This window comes from Scyliorhinus canicula, chromosome 4 (assembly GCF_902713615.1).
Source record: "Scyliorhinus canicula chromosome 4, sScyCan1.1, whole genome shotgun sequence".
In the NCBI taxonomy this organism is placed as follows: domain Eukaryota; kingdom Metazoa; phylum Chordata; class Chondrichthyes; order Carcharhiniformes; family Scyliorhinidae; genus Scyliorhinus; species Scyliorhinus canicula.
The window spans coordinates 62,102,057-62,116,133 of NC_052149.1; the positions used below are offsets into that span (position 1 = coordinate 62,102,057).

At 47.1% G+C, this 14,077-nt stretch overlaps 1 protein-coding gene across 2 annotated transcripts in view; it reads left to right on the plus strand.

The window, feature by feature from the left end:
- Nucleotides 1-14,077, plus strand: part of frem1b (Fras1 related extracellular matrix 1b) — a 344,830-nt gene that overhangs the window by 219,324 nt on the left and 111,429 nt on the right. For both annotated transcript variants that reach the window (XM_038794342.1, XM_038794341.1), the window contains exon 20: nucleotides 1,165-1,387. In XM_038794342.1, the coding sequence (XP_038650270.1) occupies nucleotides 1,165-1,387 (223 nt within the window). The remainder of the gene's footprint in view (nucleotides 1-1,164; nucleotides 1,388-14,077) is intronic.

The window sequence follows — 14,077 nt, forward strand, 5'->3', positions numbered from 1 at the left end:
CCTATATAATTTTAGAGAAGAGGAGCAATGCCAATGGGTGTTATATATCTGTCATCTATAACATATATATTGTGCTGTGCTTAGACAGAATAATGATAAATCACCATGGATTTGTGTATTTTCTAATTCCATTAGTGTTAACTTTTGATTGGTTCTTTCTCTGCACAAATATAGTTAAGTTAACATGATATTCTTTAAAAATTATGATATTTCAGACTTATGCCATATATGTACCTTATACATCTGAATGCAATGTTGTTCATATCCTCCCGAACTACGATTTAATTTTACATCTGTTTTGAATGTTAACAAGACAAACAATTCTTTACAAATGTCTTCAATTTAAAATTACAAATGTTTAGCTCCCTCCATGGTCTCATCCCTCCCCTTTTCCTGTAAATTCCTTTAGCCTTTCCCCTAAACTTTCCATTTCCTGACTCTGGTATTTTGTACATCCACTCTCCTTTCGACCCACTGTCTGTTCAACCTGGTACTCTCTCTTTTTCTCTCTCCCTCTCTGAACCCTCCTGCCTCCAAACTCTATCCCTTCCTTTCACACCCTCCATAAAAGCCATCTCTTTGGACAAACTTTTGGGAACACGGTCACCTTTTGGCTCAGCAAACAATTTTTGCCCCTTGAAACCTTTTTCTGCATTAAGTGTACAACATCAATGCAAGTTGTTTTTGTAACTTGTGAATGTTACTGACATGCTCCCAAAGTCAGGAAAGAGAGGGGCTGGTTTAGCACAGGGCTAAATCGCTGGCTTTGAAAGCAGACCAGGGCAGGCCAGCAGCACGGTTCAATTCCCGTACCAGCCTCCCCGAACAGGTGCTGGAATGTGGCAACTAGGAACTTTTCACAGTAACTTCATTTGAAGCCTACTTGTGACAATAAACCATTTTCATTTCATTTCAAAGGTCATCCACCTGACCCCAATGAAAATTTTGAGGAACCTAATGGAGGCAAAACCCAGACGATCTGAGTTCCACTCTAAATTAAGTGTTCCCTACAGCAGAATAATTCTGTAGTTGCTCTGAAATTCCAACTACGTATTTTCAATAACATGTAATTTCTATAGCATAATGCACATTGGGAAAATTTGGAATTTGAATTCTGGTGTGTATCGATAGTGACTTCATATCAATGAAACTGTTTTTATGCAGATAATTGAGGGTGATATCTGTGAGATTGGCCCTCGAGTGCTGAATGCAGTTGATCTGGATATACCTCATGATGCACTGATCTTCTCTGTGATTAGACCACCTGCCCATGGAGTGCTCTTGAATGGCATCTATGGAAATGATATTGCCACATACAGACAGATGAATGCTGAAGTACTACACAATCTGAGAGTACATTGCTTCAGCATGGATGAACTCAAACAAGGTCTGTATACTGTGTGCCACAGATGTCCTCTGCTGGACACCAACTATTACTGCATTTCACAATATCTGTTCCTCTCTGGCAAGCATACATGTTTTTTAAAAAATAAATGTTTCCACTTAAGGCGCAATTTAGCGTGGCCAATCCACCTACCCAGCACATCTTTTGCGGTTGTGGGGGTGGAACCCACACAGACACGGGGAGAATGTGCAAAGTCCACACGGACAGTGACCTGGGGCGGGGATCGAACCCGAGTCCTCGGCGCCGTGAGGCAGCAGTGCTAACCACTGCGCCGCCATGCCTCCCCTTGCAGGGGGAAGATATACTTTAGTCCCTGTTGTGCTGGCATGAACAGAATAAATGTAATAGTATAGCAGAAGAAATGATTTAGAATTATTTTGTCCATCACTTGTTTCAGGGCTTTTCAACTAAAATTTCTGGATGAATATATATCAGGAACATTTGAGGACCTACTGATTAGAGATACAATATCAGCCTTTTTTACTATTTATTTGTTACTGGGACAGTATCACACACAATAGGCAGTGCTGCCTGAGGCATTCTAGTCAAATATTGTTTGACCATCATGCATATAGGACGTCCTTTGGGGCTAACTGATGCAGTTGGGGTTAACAGAGTATTTATCTCATTAGAGTAGTGATTCTCAAACTTTTCATCCTGGACCAGGGCAAAAGACCATGCAAATCACCTGCGGAGGGATAGAGAGTCCAAAAAGGGAACATTTTACACTTATTTTCTTACACACATAAACAATAAATGACACTGAATTGTTTTTTGTTTTTCACTCCTTAAGGCTGTGACTGGTGTTAGGGCCCAGTGTCAGATTTCTTATCCAACTGGCCACTTAAGTATGTTTGAGCCAAAAAGTTTAATTTTGACAGCTTGTTCCACCAGAGAAGGCACCGCTGAAGAGCCTGATCCCATTCTTAATTGAGGTGAGTAGCTATTTCCATTTTCCGGCATGCAGCTCAAAGGCACCAAAGCTACTGGCACAGTGCTCATGGGTGGGGTAGTAGACTTCTCTGTGGGGTGCCCGATATAATGAGGCCCATGCTGCCAACTTTGCTGTCACTTAGTGGTGCATCGGATTGATGAAAATGCGGTTCTGATGCCTGGGCCACTCTGGTGGTGCCCTGAGGTACACCCTCCGGAGGGTTCTCCTGCTTTGTGGTGATCTGCTGTACCCTCCACAACCTGGCACAGTAGCAGGGCAACATGCTGGAGGAGGAGGAGGAGGGGGTACATGCAGCCTCACCTGAGAAGGAGGAGGAGGACTAGGAGGGGATGAAAGATGATCACGGGAAGGAGCTAGAGGAGGGGCTGGATGATGGAGGACAAGTGGCAACAAGGTTCCGAGACACCTGGAGGCTCAGGAAGGCCCCATTGTCACCAGATTCTCATAGGTCAAGACTCTGTCCATCAGCTCAATGGCACTCCTATTCTCCACATCCCCCCCCCAATCCTCCTCCCCCCCCCTCCATTTCCCTCCTTTTTCCCATCCCCCCATTTCCCTCCTTCCCCCAATCTCATCCTCCCCCCATTTCCCTCCTACCTCCAATCCCCCTTCCCCTTTTCCCCCGTTTCCCCCAATACCCCCAACTCCCTCCTCTCCAATTCCGCCCTGCCATGCCATCACACCGCTCCCTCACCAACTACCCTGTTCCACCCTCCAAGGGTCTGTGGATTTGGATTTGTTTATTGTCACGCGTACCGACGCACAGTGAAAAGCATTGTTCTGCGTACAGTTCAGATATATCATTCCATACATTAAAAAAATACAGAGGGAAAACATAAATACGCAATGTACATAAGTACAAGCATTGGTTGAGCATACAAGAGTGTAGTACTACTCAGTAGAGAAGATGTGTGAAGATATCAGATCATTCCAAAAGATGGTTGTTTAGGAGTGTATCATCAATCCAGGGTGATGGGCCTGTGTGGCACTGTCAGCGGGTCACTATACAAGGCAGGAGAGTGATGATAACTCACTGTGAGGTTAACTCTGATGTTCCTCGGTTTCTACAAAAGGCTGACTCCTGTCTTTCTTCTGACAGCACGCCCACAGCCATCCTCTGAACGGGGTCTGCAACAAGGGTGTTTGATCTTGGATCACTGTGCCCGGGGGGAGTGGAGGGCAACAGCGGGTGGGGGTACAGGCTGTGAAGATTTACGTGACAGAGGCTTCATTCAGATATATCAGCTGCTACATGTTTTTGTTGTGGACATTTGGCATTTCCATTTCCCCTATCTACAGATAATGACCCTCTCCCCACCCGGGCCTGCTCAGTGCTCCTTAATCTTCTTGCTCTTTTCTTGTCTACTGTTACATCTGGGTGTGTTCACGGGATGCATATCAGAGGTGGAGGCAACCTGTTGCTTTCCGCACCCTATGGGCTTTGATGCCCTTGGTGGATGTCCTCTGGAGGGACTGGAGGTGGAGGACCCAGCTGACCTATCGGTGCCACAGGCGTCGCCGTTCCCCCCTATTCTGCCTGCTGCCCTTGAAATGCGCCGATGTCAGGAGGTGTGTGTAATGATATGTATAATCTCAGGGGAGTAAAGGGTTAACAAGATGATGATCATGTATATCAACGCTAGATGGCATCACTGAGTACTGTTATAAAAGGCTATGTCTCTAGGCATGCTGGGAGAAGCTGTTGGAGAAGTTGATGTAGAAGGATAGTGTGAAGTTGAGTTAGAGTGTAGGTTATATATTAGTGAGATAATTAATTACTGTATCATAGATTCAATACTATTATTTTGTTAGCTGTTACTCAGTAGAGTGTGCGAACCATTTCAAGTAGTGTAAATTCAAAACACAATTTAAGTAGTATAAAATAAATTAGTTTTGATTTAAACATATAGCCTTATGTTCTTTGTCAACACCATGACTTTGGCTATCTTGGAGAACAAAACAAGGAACATAACAGGGTGGATTCGGAAGAGCTGGAAACCGCTGTTGTCTGCTTGGTGGCAGGCCCCAGATTGGACTCCAGTACCTCCTCCTCCCTGATGGCCCCCATAGGGCCTTGAGGGACTCCATGGGATGGAGGGGCAGCTGGAGTGAGCTCCAAAGGCTTCTGTATCATTTGGCACTGCCGAACCTGGTGGCTCCCCATTGACTGCACCATGGTGTCGACGCCCTCAGCAATGTTCCTCAGTAACTGAGCCACGCTCTGTGGTGCCTTGGCAATATCCAACTGCATCTGGGACATGTCCCTCAGTGACTGGGACCTGAAGCCGAGGCCCTTGGCCATAGACATCACAGAGGCGGACGTCGTGCCCAGGTTTTGCACGGCGGTCACCATCTTAGCATCATAGGTGCCATGCATTGTCAACAACAACTCCTGCGAGCGAAGCCTCTGTGACTCCACCAATCAGTTATGCATTCACTGGAATCTCACTGCCATCCCGTCCTGAATCTCACGACCATGTCCTATCATCTGCATCAACTCGAGAAGAACTTTGTGCAGAGGCTGGGCATCTGACTGGGATCCAGCTGAGTCCTGGGCTCCAGCAATCCTCAGACTTCTGGCTCCCTTGGATGTTCTTTCCACCACCTGATGTGCAACAGCTACTGTATGGTGCTCACCAGATTGTGCACCAGAAGCCTGTCCACTAATGTCGCCCACTGAGGTGTGTGTGTCTGCGCAGGTCAAAGGTGGGGATGATAGCAGTGATGCCTCACTGGTGGTCTCTTCGGAGCTGTCCTCTGAGGTGGGCTCTTGGGTGGTGGGGTGGGAGGGGAGAATTGACTTCTGGTGGCCCGGTCCCATCAGATGGAAATCCTGTGAGACATTGGACATGTGGCCAATGAGAGGGAAGGATCATTTTGTCTGACATGAACTACTTACTTGAGACAGGTCATCTGGATCATCTGCACCCCTGTGGTGCAGGCCAAACTCGCTGTAATTAACTGCTCTCTCCTCAGTCAACCCTGCGATCTCCAGGGCCATTGCTCACAGGGGATGAGGACTCGGATCTCTGGTACTCCATCCCCCGTCTTGGCCTTTCCCACTTATTATGGGTTATCTTCTCCTGTGGGGACAAAGAGAGGGCATTGTGAGCCAAAAGCGTGATAGATCATAAAGGTCTATAGCATGTGGCGTGTGTGAGCAGCATACCAGGATATGAAGGGGTTATGCTCATCGGTGCAGGAGGTTCTGAAGAACAAGCTAGAAGATCGGATGTGGGGAGGGTGCGAGATGTCAGCCAGTAATCTGTAGGGGGTGTGGAGGGGGTTGAGGATTTGAGTGGTGGCAGGCGGAGATGATGCCAAGCGAGAGGTGGTAACTTACCCTTGCAACTTGGTGTAGGTTATTGGTCTTCTTCCAACATTGGACAGCGGTCCTCCTGGTCATGCTGCACACACTGACTCTGCCACTGCCTCTCAGGCGGCACTGCTGACCCCTATGCCTCTGATCCCCTCGGGGAAACAGGATATCTCACCTTTCATCCACAGCATCGAGAAGCCTGACCAGGGCGGCATCCCCAAAGCAAGGAGCAGGTCTGCGTGCTGTCATGTTTGTTTTTTGACTGAGAGTGAATGGTGAGGGAACATTTAAAAGCAGATCCCCCTTGTTAGCGGCAAGAATGGCAAGAAGCTGGTGGTGGCTCATTTTCGGCACTAAGTGCCATTGAATACAGGCTACGATCTTACCAATGCAGCCGTCAAGCAACAGCCTGCTAAACACGCCCAAAATGACACTTAGACATAATTTCCATTGAATTGCACCCATTGAGTATTTTTGACCCTGCTGTTTTCTAAAGGTTGCCTTAAAATACAAATGCATACCATGCATGCTCATACATAAGATTGCATAGAATAGGCAACACAGAAACAGAAATAGTCCATTCCATTATTTATGCTTCATGCAAACCTCCTTTGATCTCTAAATCTCTCTCTATACTATTTGCTTCATCCACTCTCTGTGCTAGTGTCATGTGAGAGTACCTTTTAGAAATTGGTGTTTAAGAAATGTACCTTTAAGAAATGAGTGTTTATTAGTGATGTCAGACTGTGGGTGGAGCTGGGCTGTATGTCAGCTTTTTACTTTCATTTTAGGCTGTTTGCTGCAGGGTATGTTTTAGTTTTGTTTTCAGTGTTGGAGCTGAAGCCAGACAGAGCAGGTGTACTGTTGATCTCTCTGCCATGAAAAGACTATCTCTTGATCATTAGGTGAATTCGTAATTATAAATGTTTTCAGTAGTGAATGTAAACCTGATGTGCTCCTGTTAAAAGGTGTTTCTTTTGTCTTCTGGATGTTGTTTGGGAAGTTATTAAGGATTACTTAGTGTTGTATTCTTTGGGGGTTGTATTTGAATTGATGGTTGCTAAAATGTTCATTGCATGTTTTAAAAAGGTTAACTTGAGTTCATAGAATAAACATTGTTTTGCTTTTTAAAAAATATTTTCCCATTTCTGCTGTACCACACCTGTAGAGTGGGCCACGCACTCCCCATACCACAATCTATTAGAATTTGTGGCTCAGGTGAACTCCATGATACACTTTGGGGTTCTCTAAACCCTGGCCCATAACACTAGTGAATCCTACATTCTAACCACTCTTTAGCAAAGAAGTTTCTTCTGAATTTTCTGTTGTATTTCTCGGTCACTATCATATATTGATGATATCTTGTTATACACTTCTCCATTAGAGGAGATATTCACTCTGTACCCATTCTGTTAAAACTTTACATAATTTTGAAGAGTTTGATTAGGTCACCTAGCCTGACAATTGTTTCCTGATATGTATACTGATGTATTTCGTTATCATCCTTGCAAATTGCTCTGCTCTCAAATGTCTATCCTTTTTATAATCTGGCCACTAGAACGTCAGTGTGGTCTAACCAATATTCACTGCAGGTTTAGCATAACTTCACTACTTTTGAATTGCATCTGTCTCGGAATAAAGTCAACTGCTTTGTTTGCTTTTTGTGACTACTCTAACATGTGACACAATGTTTAGTGATTAATGTATTTGTACTCCAACATCTCTTTGTACCCCGACCCCTGTTATTCAGGTGAACATCCATCTGGCAAAGTGAGAAATTGGTATTGGTCTGTCCTCTACATAGTTAATTCATAAATCTCAGTATAACATACATGCGGACTACTTCCCCCCCCCCCCTCATAATCCCCCTCCAGCTGGAAAGTGGTTCTTATTTATGTGCCCTAATCTTTCCCCAATTATTATCTGCTCTTAATCACAATTACACCATGCTCTCAATTGCCCCAGTTTTTATAACATTAGCAACCCCCATCTAGACTTGCTCCTTCCAAGTATTTAGTGAATTCACTATACTTCCCATCAAAATGTATTTCTCACATTTATCTGAGTGGAACTTCATTTGTCAATTATTTGTCCATTCAGCTGCTTATGCTATTTAGTCCTGTGCCGTGGCTTCACCAGGTTGCCACCTCATTTTTAAGGTTCATTGCTTCTGGCATACTCTCCTGCCCTATTCATTGAACGAGGGTTGATCCTCTGGCTTGGTGATAAGGGTGGTGTGGGGGATGCAAACATCCCCACTTCTGACCTTATGATGGAAGGAAGCTCATTGATGAAGCAGCTGAAGATGGTTGGGCCCAGGACACTACCCTGAGGAACTCCTACAGTGGAGCTGAGAGGATTGACTTCCAACAACCATAATTATATTCCTTTATGCTAGGTATGACTCTAACCAGTGGAGAGGTTTCCCCTGATTCCCATTGACTCCAGATTGGCTCAACATCCTTGATGTCACAAATAGTCAAATACTAGCTTGATGTCAAGGGCAGTCACTCTCACCTCACCTCTGGCATTCGGCTCTTTTGTCCATGTTTGAACCATGGCTCTAGTGAGGTCAAGAGCTGAGTGACTCTGGTGGAACCCAAACTGAGTGTCCGTAAGCAGGTCATTGCTAAGCAAGTGCAGCTTGATTGCCCTGATGATGACCTCTTCCATCATTTTACTGATGATCAGAGGTAGACTGATGGATCAGTAATTGTCTGGTTGGATTCGACCTGCCTTTAGTGTACAGGACATACCTGGGAAATTTTCTAAATTGCTGGTAGATAACAATGTTGCAGCTGTACTGGACAAGCTTTGCTAGGGGCGTGGCTAGTTCTGGAGTACACGTTTTCACCACTTTGCCGGAATATTGTCAGAAGCCATAGCCTTTGCAGTATCCAGTGCCTTCAACCGTTTCTTGATATCATGTAGAAAGAATCAAATTGACTGAAGACTTACATCTGTGATGCTGGGACCTCTGGAGGAGATCAAGATGAAGCATCCACTCAGCACTTCTGGCTGAAGATTGTAGCAAATGCCTCAACCTTATCCTGTGCGCTGATGTGCTGGGCTTCTCCCTCATTGAGGATGAATATATTTGTGGAGCCTCCTCCTGCAGTGAATTGTTTCATTGTACACCACCATTCATGGCAGGATGTGACAGGACTTCAAATCTTATGTCTGGTCCATTGGTTGTGCAATTGCTTCCATGTCTATCACTTGCTGCTTATGCTATTTAGTCCTGTGCCGTGGCTTCACCAGGTTGCCACCTCATTTTTAAGGTTCATTGCTTCTGGCATACTCTCCTGCCCTATTCATTGAACGAGGGTTGATCCTCTGGCTTGGTGATAAGGGTGGTGTGGGGGATATGCCGTGTCATGAGGTTACAGATTGTGGTTGAGTACAATTCTGCTGCTGCTGATGGTCCTCAACACCTCTTGGTTGCCCAGTTTGGAGTTCCTAGATCTGTTCAAAATCTAGCCCATTTCGCACATTGGTAGTGCCACACAATAAGATGTAGGGTGTCATCAATGTTAAAACAGGACTTAGTCTCCACAACAACTGTGCGAGGGTCACTCCTTTCTATACTGTCATGGACAGATACATCTGTGGCAGATAGATTGGTGAGATCAAATATATTTTTCCCTCTTGATGAATCCCACACCACCTGCCGCAGATCCAGTTCAGCAGTTATGTCCTTTAGGAGTCAGCTAGCTGAGTCAGTAGAGATGCTACCGAGCCACTCTCTGTGATGGACAGTGAAGTCCTCTACCCAGCGTACATTCTGTGTGTTTTTCATCCTCAGTGCTTCCTCCAATTGTTGTTCAACATGAAGGAGTATTTGTCAGGAGCTGAGAGGTGGGTCCTGGGGGGGGGGGCATGATACGTGGTAATCAGCAGGAGGTTTCCCTGTCCTTGTTTGACCTGATGCCATGAGACTTATTGAGTCCAGAGTCAATTTTGAGGTCAACCAAGATCATTTTATATTTCTCTTTTCTAAATGATCTTCCATATTCTCTCCTTTAGTAAGGATGCCATAATTTTTCTTCCCACTGCTGTTAAGCTGACCCGTCAATAATTCCCTGGACATGTTCTGTCTCCTTTCCTACATATGAGGATTACATTCGCTTTCCATCAGTCCTGTGGCAATACACCTTTTTCTCAAGGCTTATGAAATATGAGTATCAATGCCTCTTCTATCACCTACTGAGAGTCTTTTAAAATGCATGGATGTAGTTCATGCAGCCCAGAGCCTTTGTCCTCTTTGAATTTGTTTTATTCGTTCAATACATTCCTTTTTTAGTTTAAATGCAATTATCTCTTTACTCATCTCATCATTCAATGACATGGCTATCTGTTCTGGCTCTCTGATAAATACTGAACGAAAATAATTATTTAATATATCTGCTTTCTCTCTATCATTACCTGTGGTATTATCCTGAACATCACTTAATGGTTCTATTCCTGTCACAGCCGGGCTTTTTTTATTGATGTGCCCGTAAAATATTTAACTGTTTTGATTTGTACTCCTTAATAATTTAGTTTCATGGCTCCTCTTTGACTCCCTAATTGTTTTTTTAGACTTCTCTCTAAGCGCGGCTGGAATTTTCTGGCCATTGCGATTCTCTGTTCCCGCCAGCAGCGCATTCCCGTCCTTGGGTTTCCCGGTGGTATTGGGATGGCTTCAATGGGAAACGCCATTGGCAAGTGATGGGAGCAGAGAATCCCAGAACCAGTGAATGGCGCAATGCTGGGAAACACACGGCTGGGGGACTGGAGAATCCAACCTCTCTTTGTATTCTCCCTTATCATTTCCCTGACTCAGTAAGGTGAGATGGCATTTTTCTAAATTCATTTATGCGCCATGGGCTTTGCTGTCTGGGCCAACATAGAGGAAACATTAAAAATCAACCCTTTTGGGGGACTTCCGGTGGTAGCCATGGAATTAGCGGTCGCACATTTGCTGGCTCTTGTTTGAGGCAGAATTGTTTGGTCCATTTTACTCATTCACAGGGTTGTTTGCTGGTACAAAGTACGGGAACAGTCAAAGCTAAAGATTCTCCTTTGGATGGGTATGTCTCAGCCCTATCAAATAAGGAGTGCAAATGTAAAGGGACAACAGTCAGACCAGGTGCTTTCACAAAGTGTGGCAGAAGAAGAGATGGCGGAGAGCTCTGTGGTGTCATTGTCCGCTCAGTAATTCACAGAACAGTTGGTGGAGTTTTTGATGGCCACGTTCTGGCAGCAATGGTAGGAGGCCTCAGAGGACCTGATTAATGTGGCAGAAATGATTCGGGCAGCCATTGAGAGTGGAGCAGAGGTCAGAGGCATATAGTGCGTTGCTCCAAAAAGTGGATCGTGAGTCTGCTGAGTAGGAGGCCGAAGGCGGGGAAGCAATGGTGGTACGATTGCACAGATTCCACGGTTAGAAAACATATTATTCATTTATTCAAGGTTTCCAGTTGAGTGATATCAGGGGTTGATTCTCCAGTTCCCCAGCCGTGTTACTCGACAGCCACCGTTCGCTGGCAGCAGGATTCTACACTGCCGCGGTTTGGCAATGGAATTTCCAATTTAAGCCACCCCATGCCACCGGGAAACCCACAGGTAGGCGTGTGTTGCGGGCAGGAAAAGTGAATTGCAATGGACAGAGAATTCCGGCCCAGGCCTCTCTTAGAAATGTGTGATTAATATAAAAAGGCTAAACAAGGCCAACTACCTTTTCACAATTATTACACTTTTCTGGCTCTTTAACAAAGAACTAAGAACAATACAGCACAGGAACACACCCTTCGGCCCTCCAGGCCTCACATGTCCTATCTAGACCAACCGCCTGTACCCTTCTATACCTCATCTGTTCATGTGTCTATCCAGATAAGTCTTAAAGGCCGCTACGTATCTGCTTCAACCACCTCATTTGGCAGTGCATTCCAGGCCACCACCACCTTCTGTGTAAAAACTTCCCACCCGCACATTTCCACTGAACCTTTGTCCCCTCACCTTGAACTTGTGCCCCCTTTTGATTGTCATTTCCGTCCGGGGAAAAAGTCTCCAAATGTTCACCCTATCTATACCCCTATTAAATTATAAACTTCTATCAGGTCACTCCTCAGCCTCTGTCTCTCTAGGGAGAACAATTCTGGTTTATTCAATCTGTCCTCATAGCTCATACCCTCCATACCAGGCAACATCCTGGTAAACCTTTTCTGTACTCTCTCCAAAGCCTCCACGTCCTTCTGGTAGTGTGTTGACCAGAATTGGACACAGTATTCCAAATGTGGCCTAACCAACTTGTAACATAATTTTCGAGCTTTTATACTCGCTACCCCGCCCTATGAAGGCATGCATGCCAGATGCTTTCTTTACCACCATTTCCACCTCTGCTACCATTTTTGAGGATCTGTGCATCTGCACACCCAGATCTATCTGTGTTTCTATGCTCCTGATGGTTCTGCCATTTAGTTTATAGCTCCCACCTGAATTGAATCTACCACAATGACATCACCTCGCATTTGTCCGGGTTAAATTCCATCTGCCATTTCTCTGCCCAATTTTGCAGCCTATCTATATCCTGTTGTATTCTCTGACAATCTTCATCACTATCTGCAACTCCTGCAATCTTACTGTCATCCGCAAACTTGCTAATCAGACCCACCACGTTTTCTTCCAAGTCATTTATATATATTACAAAGAGCAGAGGTCCCAGAACTGGGCCGGGATTCTCCCCTACCCGGGGGTCCCAGCGGGATGGAATGGCGTGAACAACTCCGGTGTCGGGCCGCCCAAAGCTGTGGATTTCTCCGCACCTTTAAGGGCCAAGCCCTAAACTTGAGGGGCTAGGCCCGCGCCGGAGTGGTTGGCGTCCCGCCAGCCGGCGGGAAAGGCCTTTGGCACCACGCCAGCCTGGGCCGAAGGGACTTCGCCGGCCGGCAGAAGTCCGCACATGCGCCGGAGCTTCAGCGGCTGCTGACGTCATCCCCACACATGCACAGGGGAGGGGGTCACTTCCGCGTCCACCATCGTGAAGGCTATGGCCAACGCAGAAGGAAAAGAGTGCCCCCATAGCACAGGCCCGCCCGCCAATTGGTGGGCCCCGATTGTGGGCCAGGCCACCGTGGGGGCACCCCCCGGGGCCAGATCGCCCCGCAACCCCCGCACATGACCCCGGAGCCCGCCCCCGCCGCCAGTCCTGCCGGTAAGGGAGGTGTTTTGATTCCCACCGGCGAGACAAGCATGACAGCAGCGGGACTTTGGCCCATCGCGGGCCGGAGAATCGCCGGGGGGGGGGGGGGGGGGGGGGGGGGCACCGACAGGCGCGGAGCGATTCCCACCCCCGCCGACTTTCTGGTGCCGGAGACTTCGGGAGATGGCGGGGGCGGGATTCACGCTGCCCTCCGGCGATTCTCCGACCCAGTGGGGGGTCGGAGAATCCAGCCCTTGATCACTGCAGTACACCACTAGTTACAGACGTCCATTCGGAAAAACACCCTTCCACTGCTACACTCGGACTTCTATGGCCAAGCCAGTTCTGAATCCATCTAGCTAGTTCACCCCTGATCCCATGTGATCTAGTCACCGGGGGAAGGCATGAATCCCGCGACACCGCTCCAACGCCAGCCCGCCGATTCTCCGCCGACTGGAGAATTGGCGTTAATTCTCACGGCGTGATGGGCCGAGTGCCCTCCGAGTCCCGCCGGCGTCATTCTCGTGTGGTCCCAGCCGGCGGGACATCGACGTTCTGGCTCCGGGCAGCAGCTTGGTGAGGGGTGGGGGGTACGGGGGATCCGACTCCAGGGGGGCATCCACGGTGGCCTGGCCCGTGATCGGGGCCTACCGATCAGCAGGCGGGCTATTCAGGTGGGGGCCCATGTTCCTCCACAGATTCTCGAACATACGTGCCACATATGCCCCTATGTCCGATCCCTCGCTGCCCTCCCGGAGGCCAACAATCCTTATGTTCTGCCTGCGCAACCTGTTCTCCAGGTCCCCCACTTTCACTTGCAGCCTTTTCTGGTGGTCGCTCATCAGCTCCATCTCCGTCGCCATCGTGGTTAGCTGGTCCACGTGCTCAGCCTCTGCTTCTTCTTCCTTCCGGATCACCTGGCCCTGGGCTTCCAATCTTTTTTCCACCTGGTTAATCCCCATCTTAATCGGGTCCAGGTACTCTTGTCTTTGCTTCACAAAGCTCTCCTGAAGGAATTCCACCAGCTGCTCCGTTGACCACTGGGCTAGCAATCCCAGACCCTGAGCCTTCACCATGTTTTCCTGTGCTGCAGACTCCACTCCCTTCTTTGCCCTACAATCTCTCCTTTTCAGACCACTTCTGGTCCACAAATCCGCAAACTGGTGGGGGATTCTTCTCCTCTACCTCACCAGCCTCCTATTTTACCGATCAAAT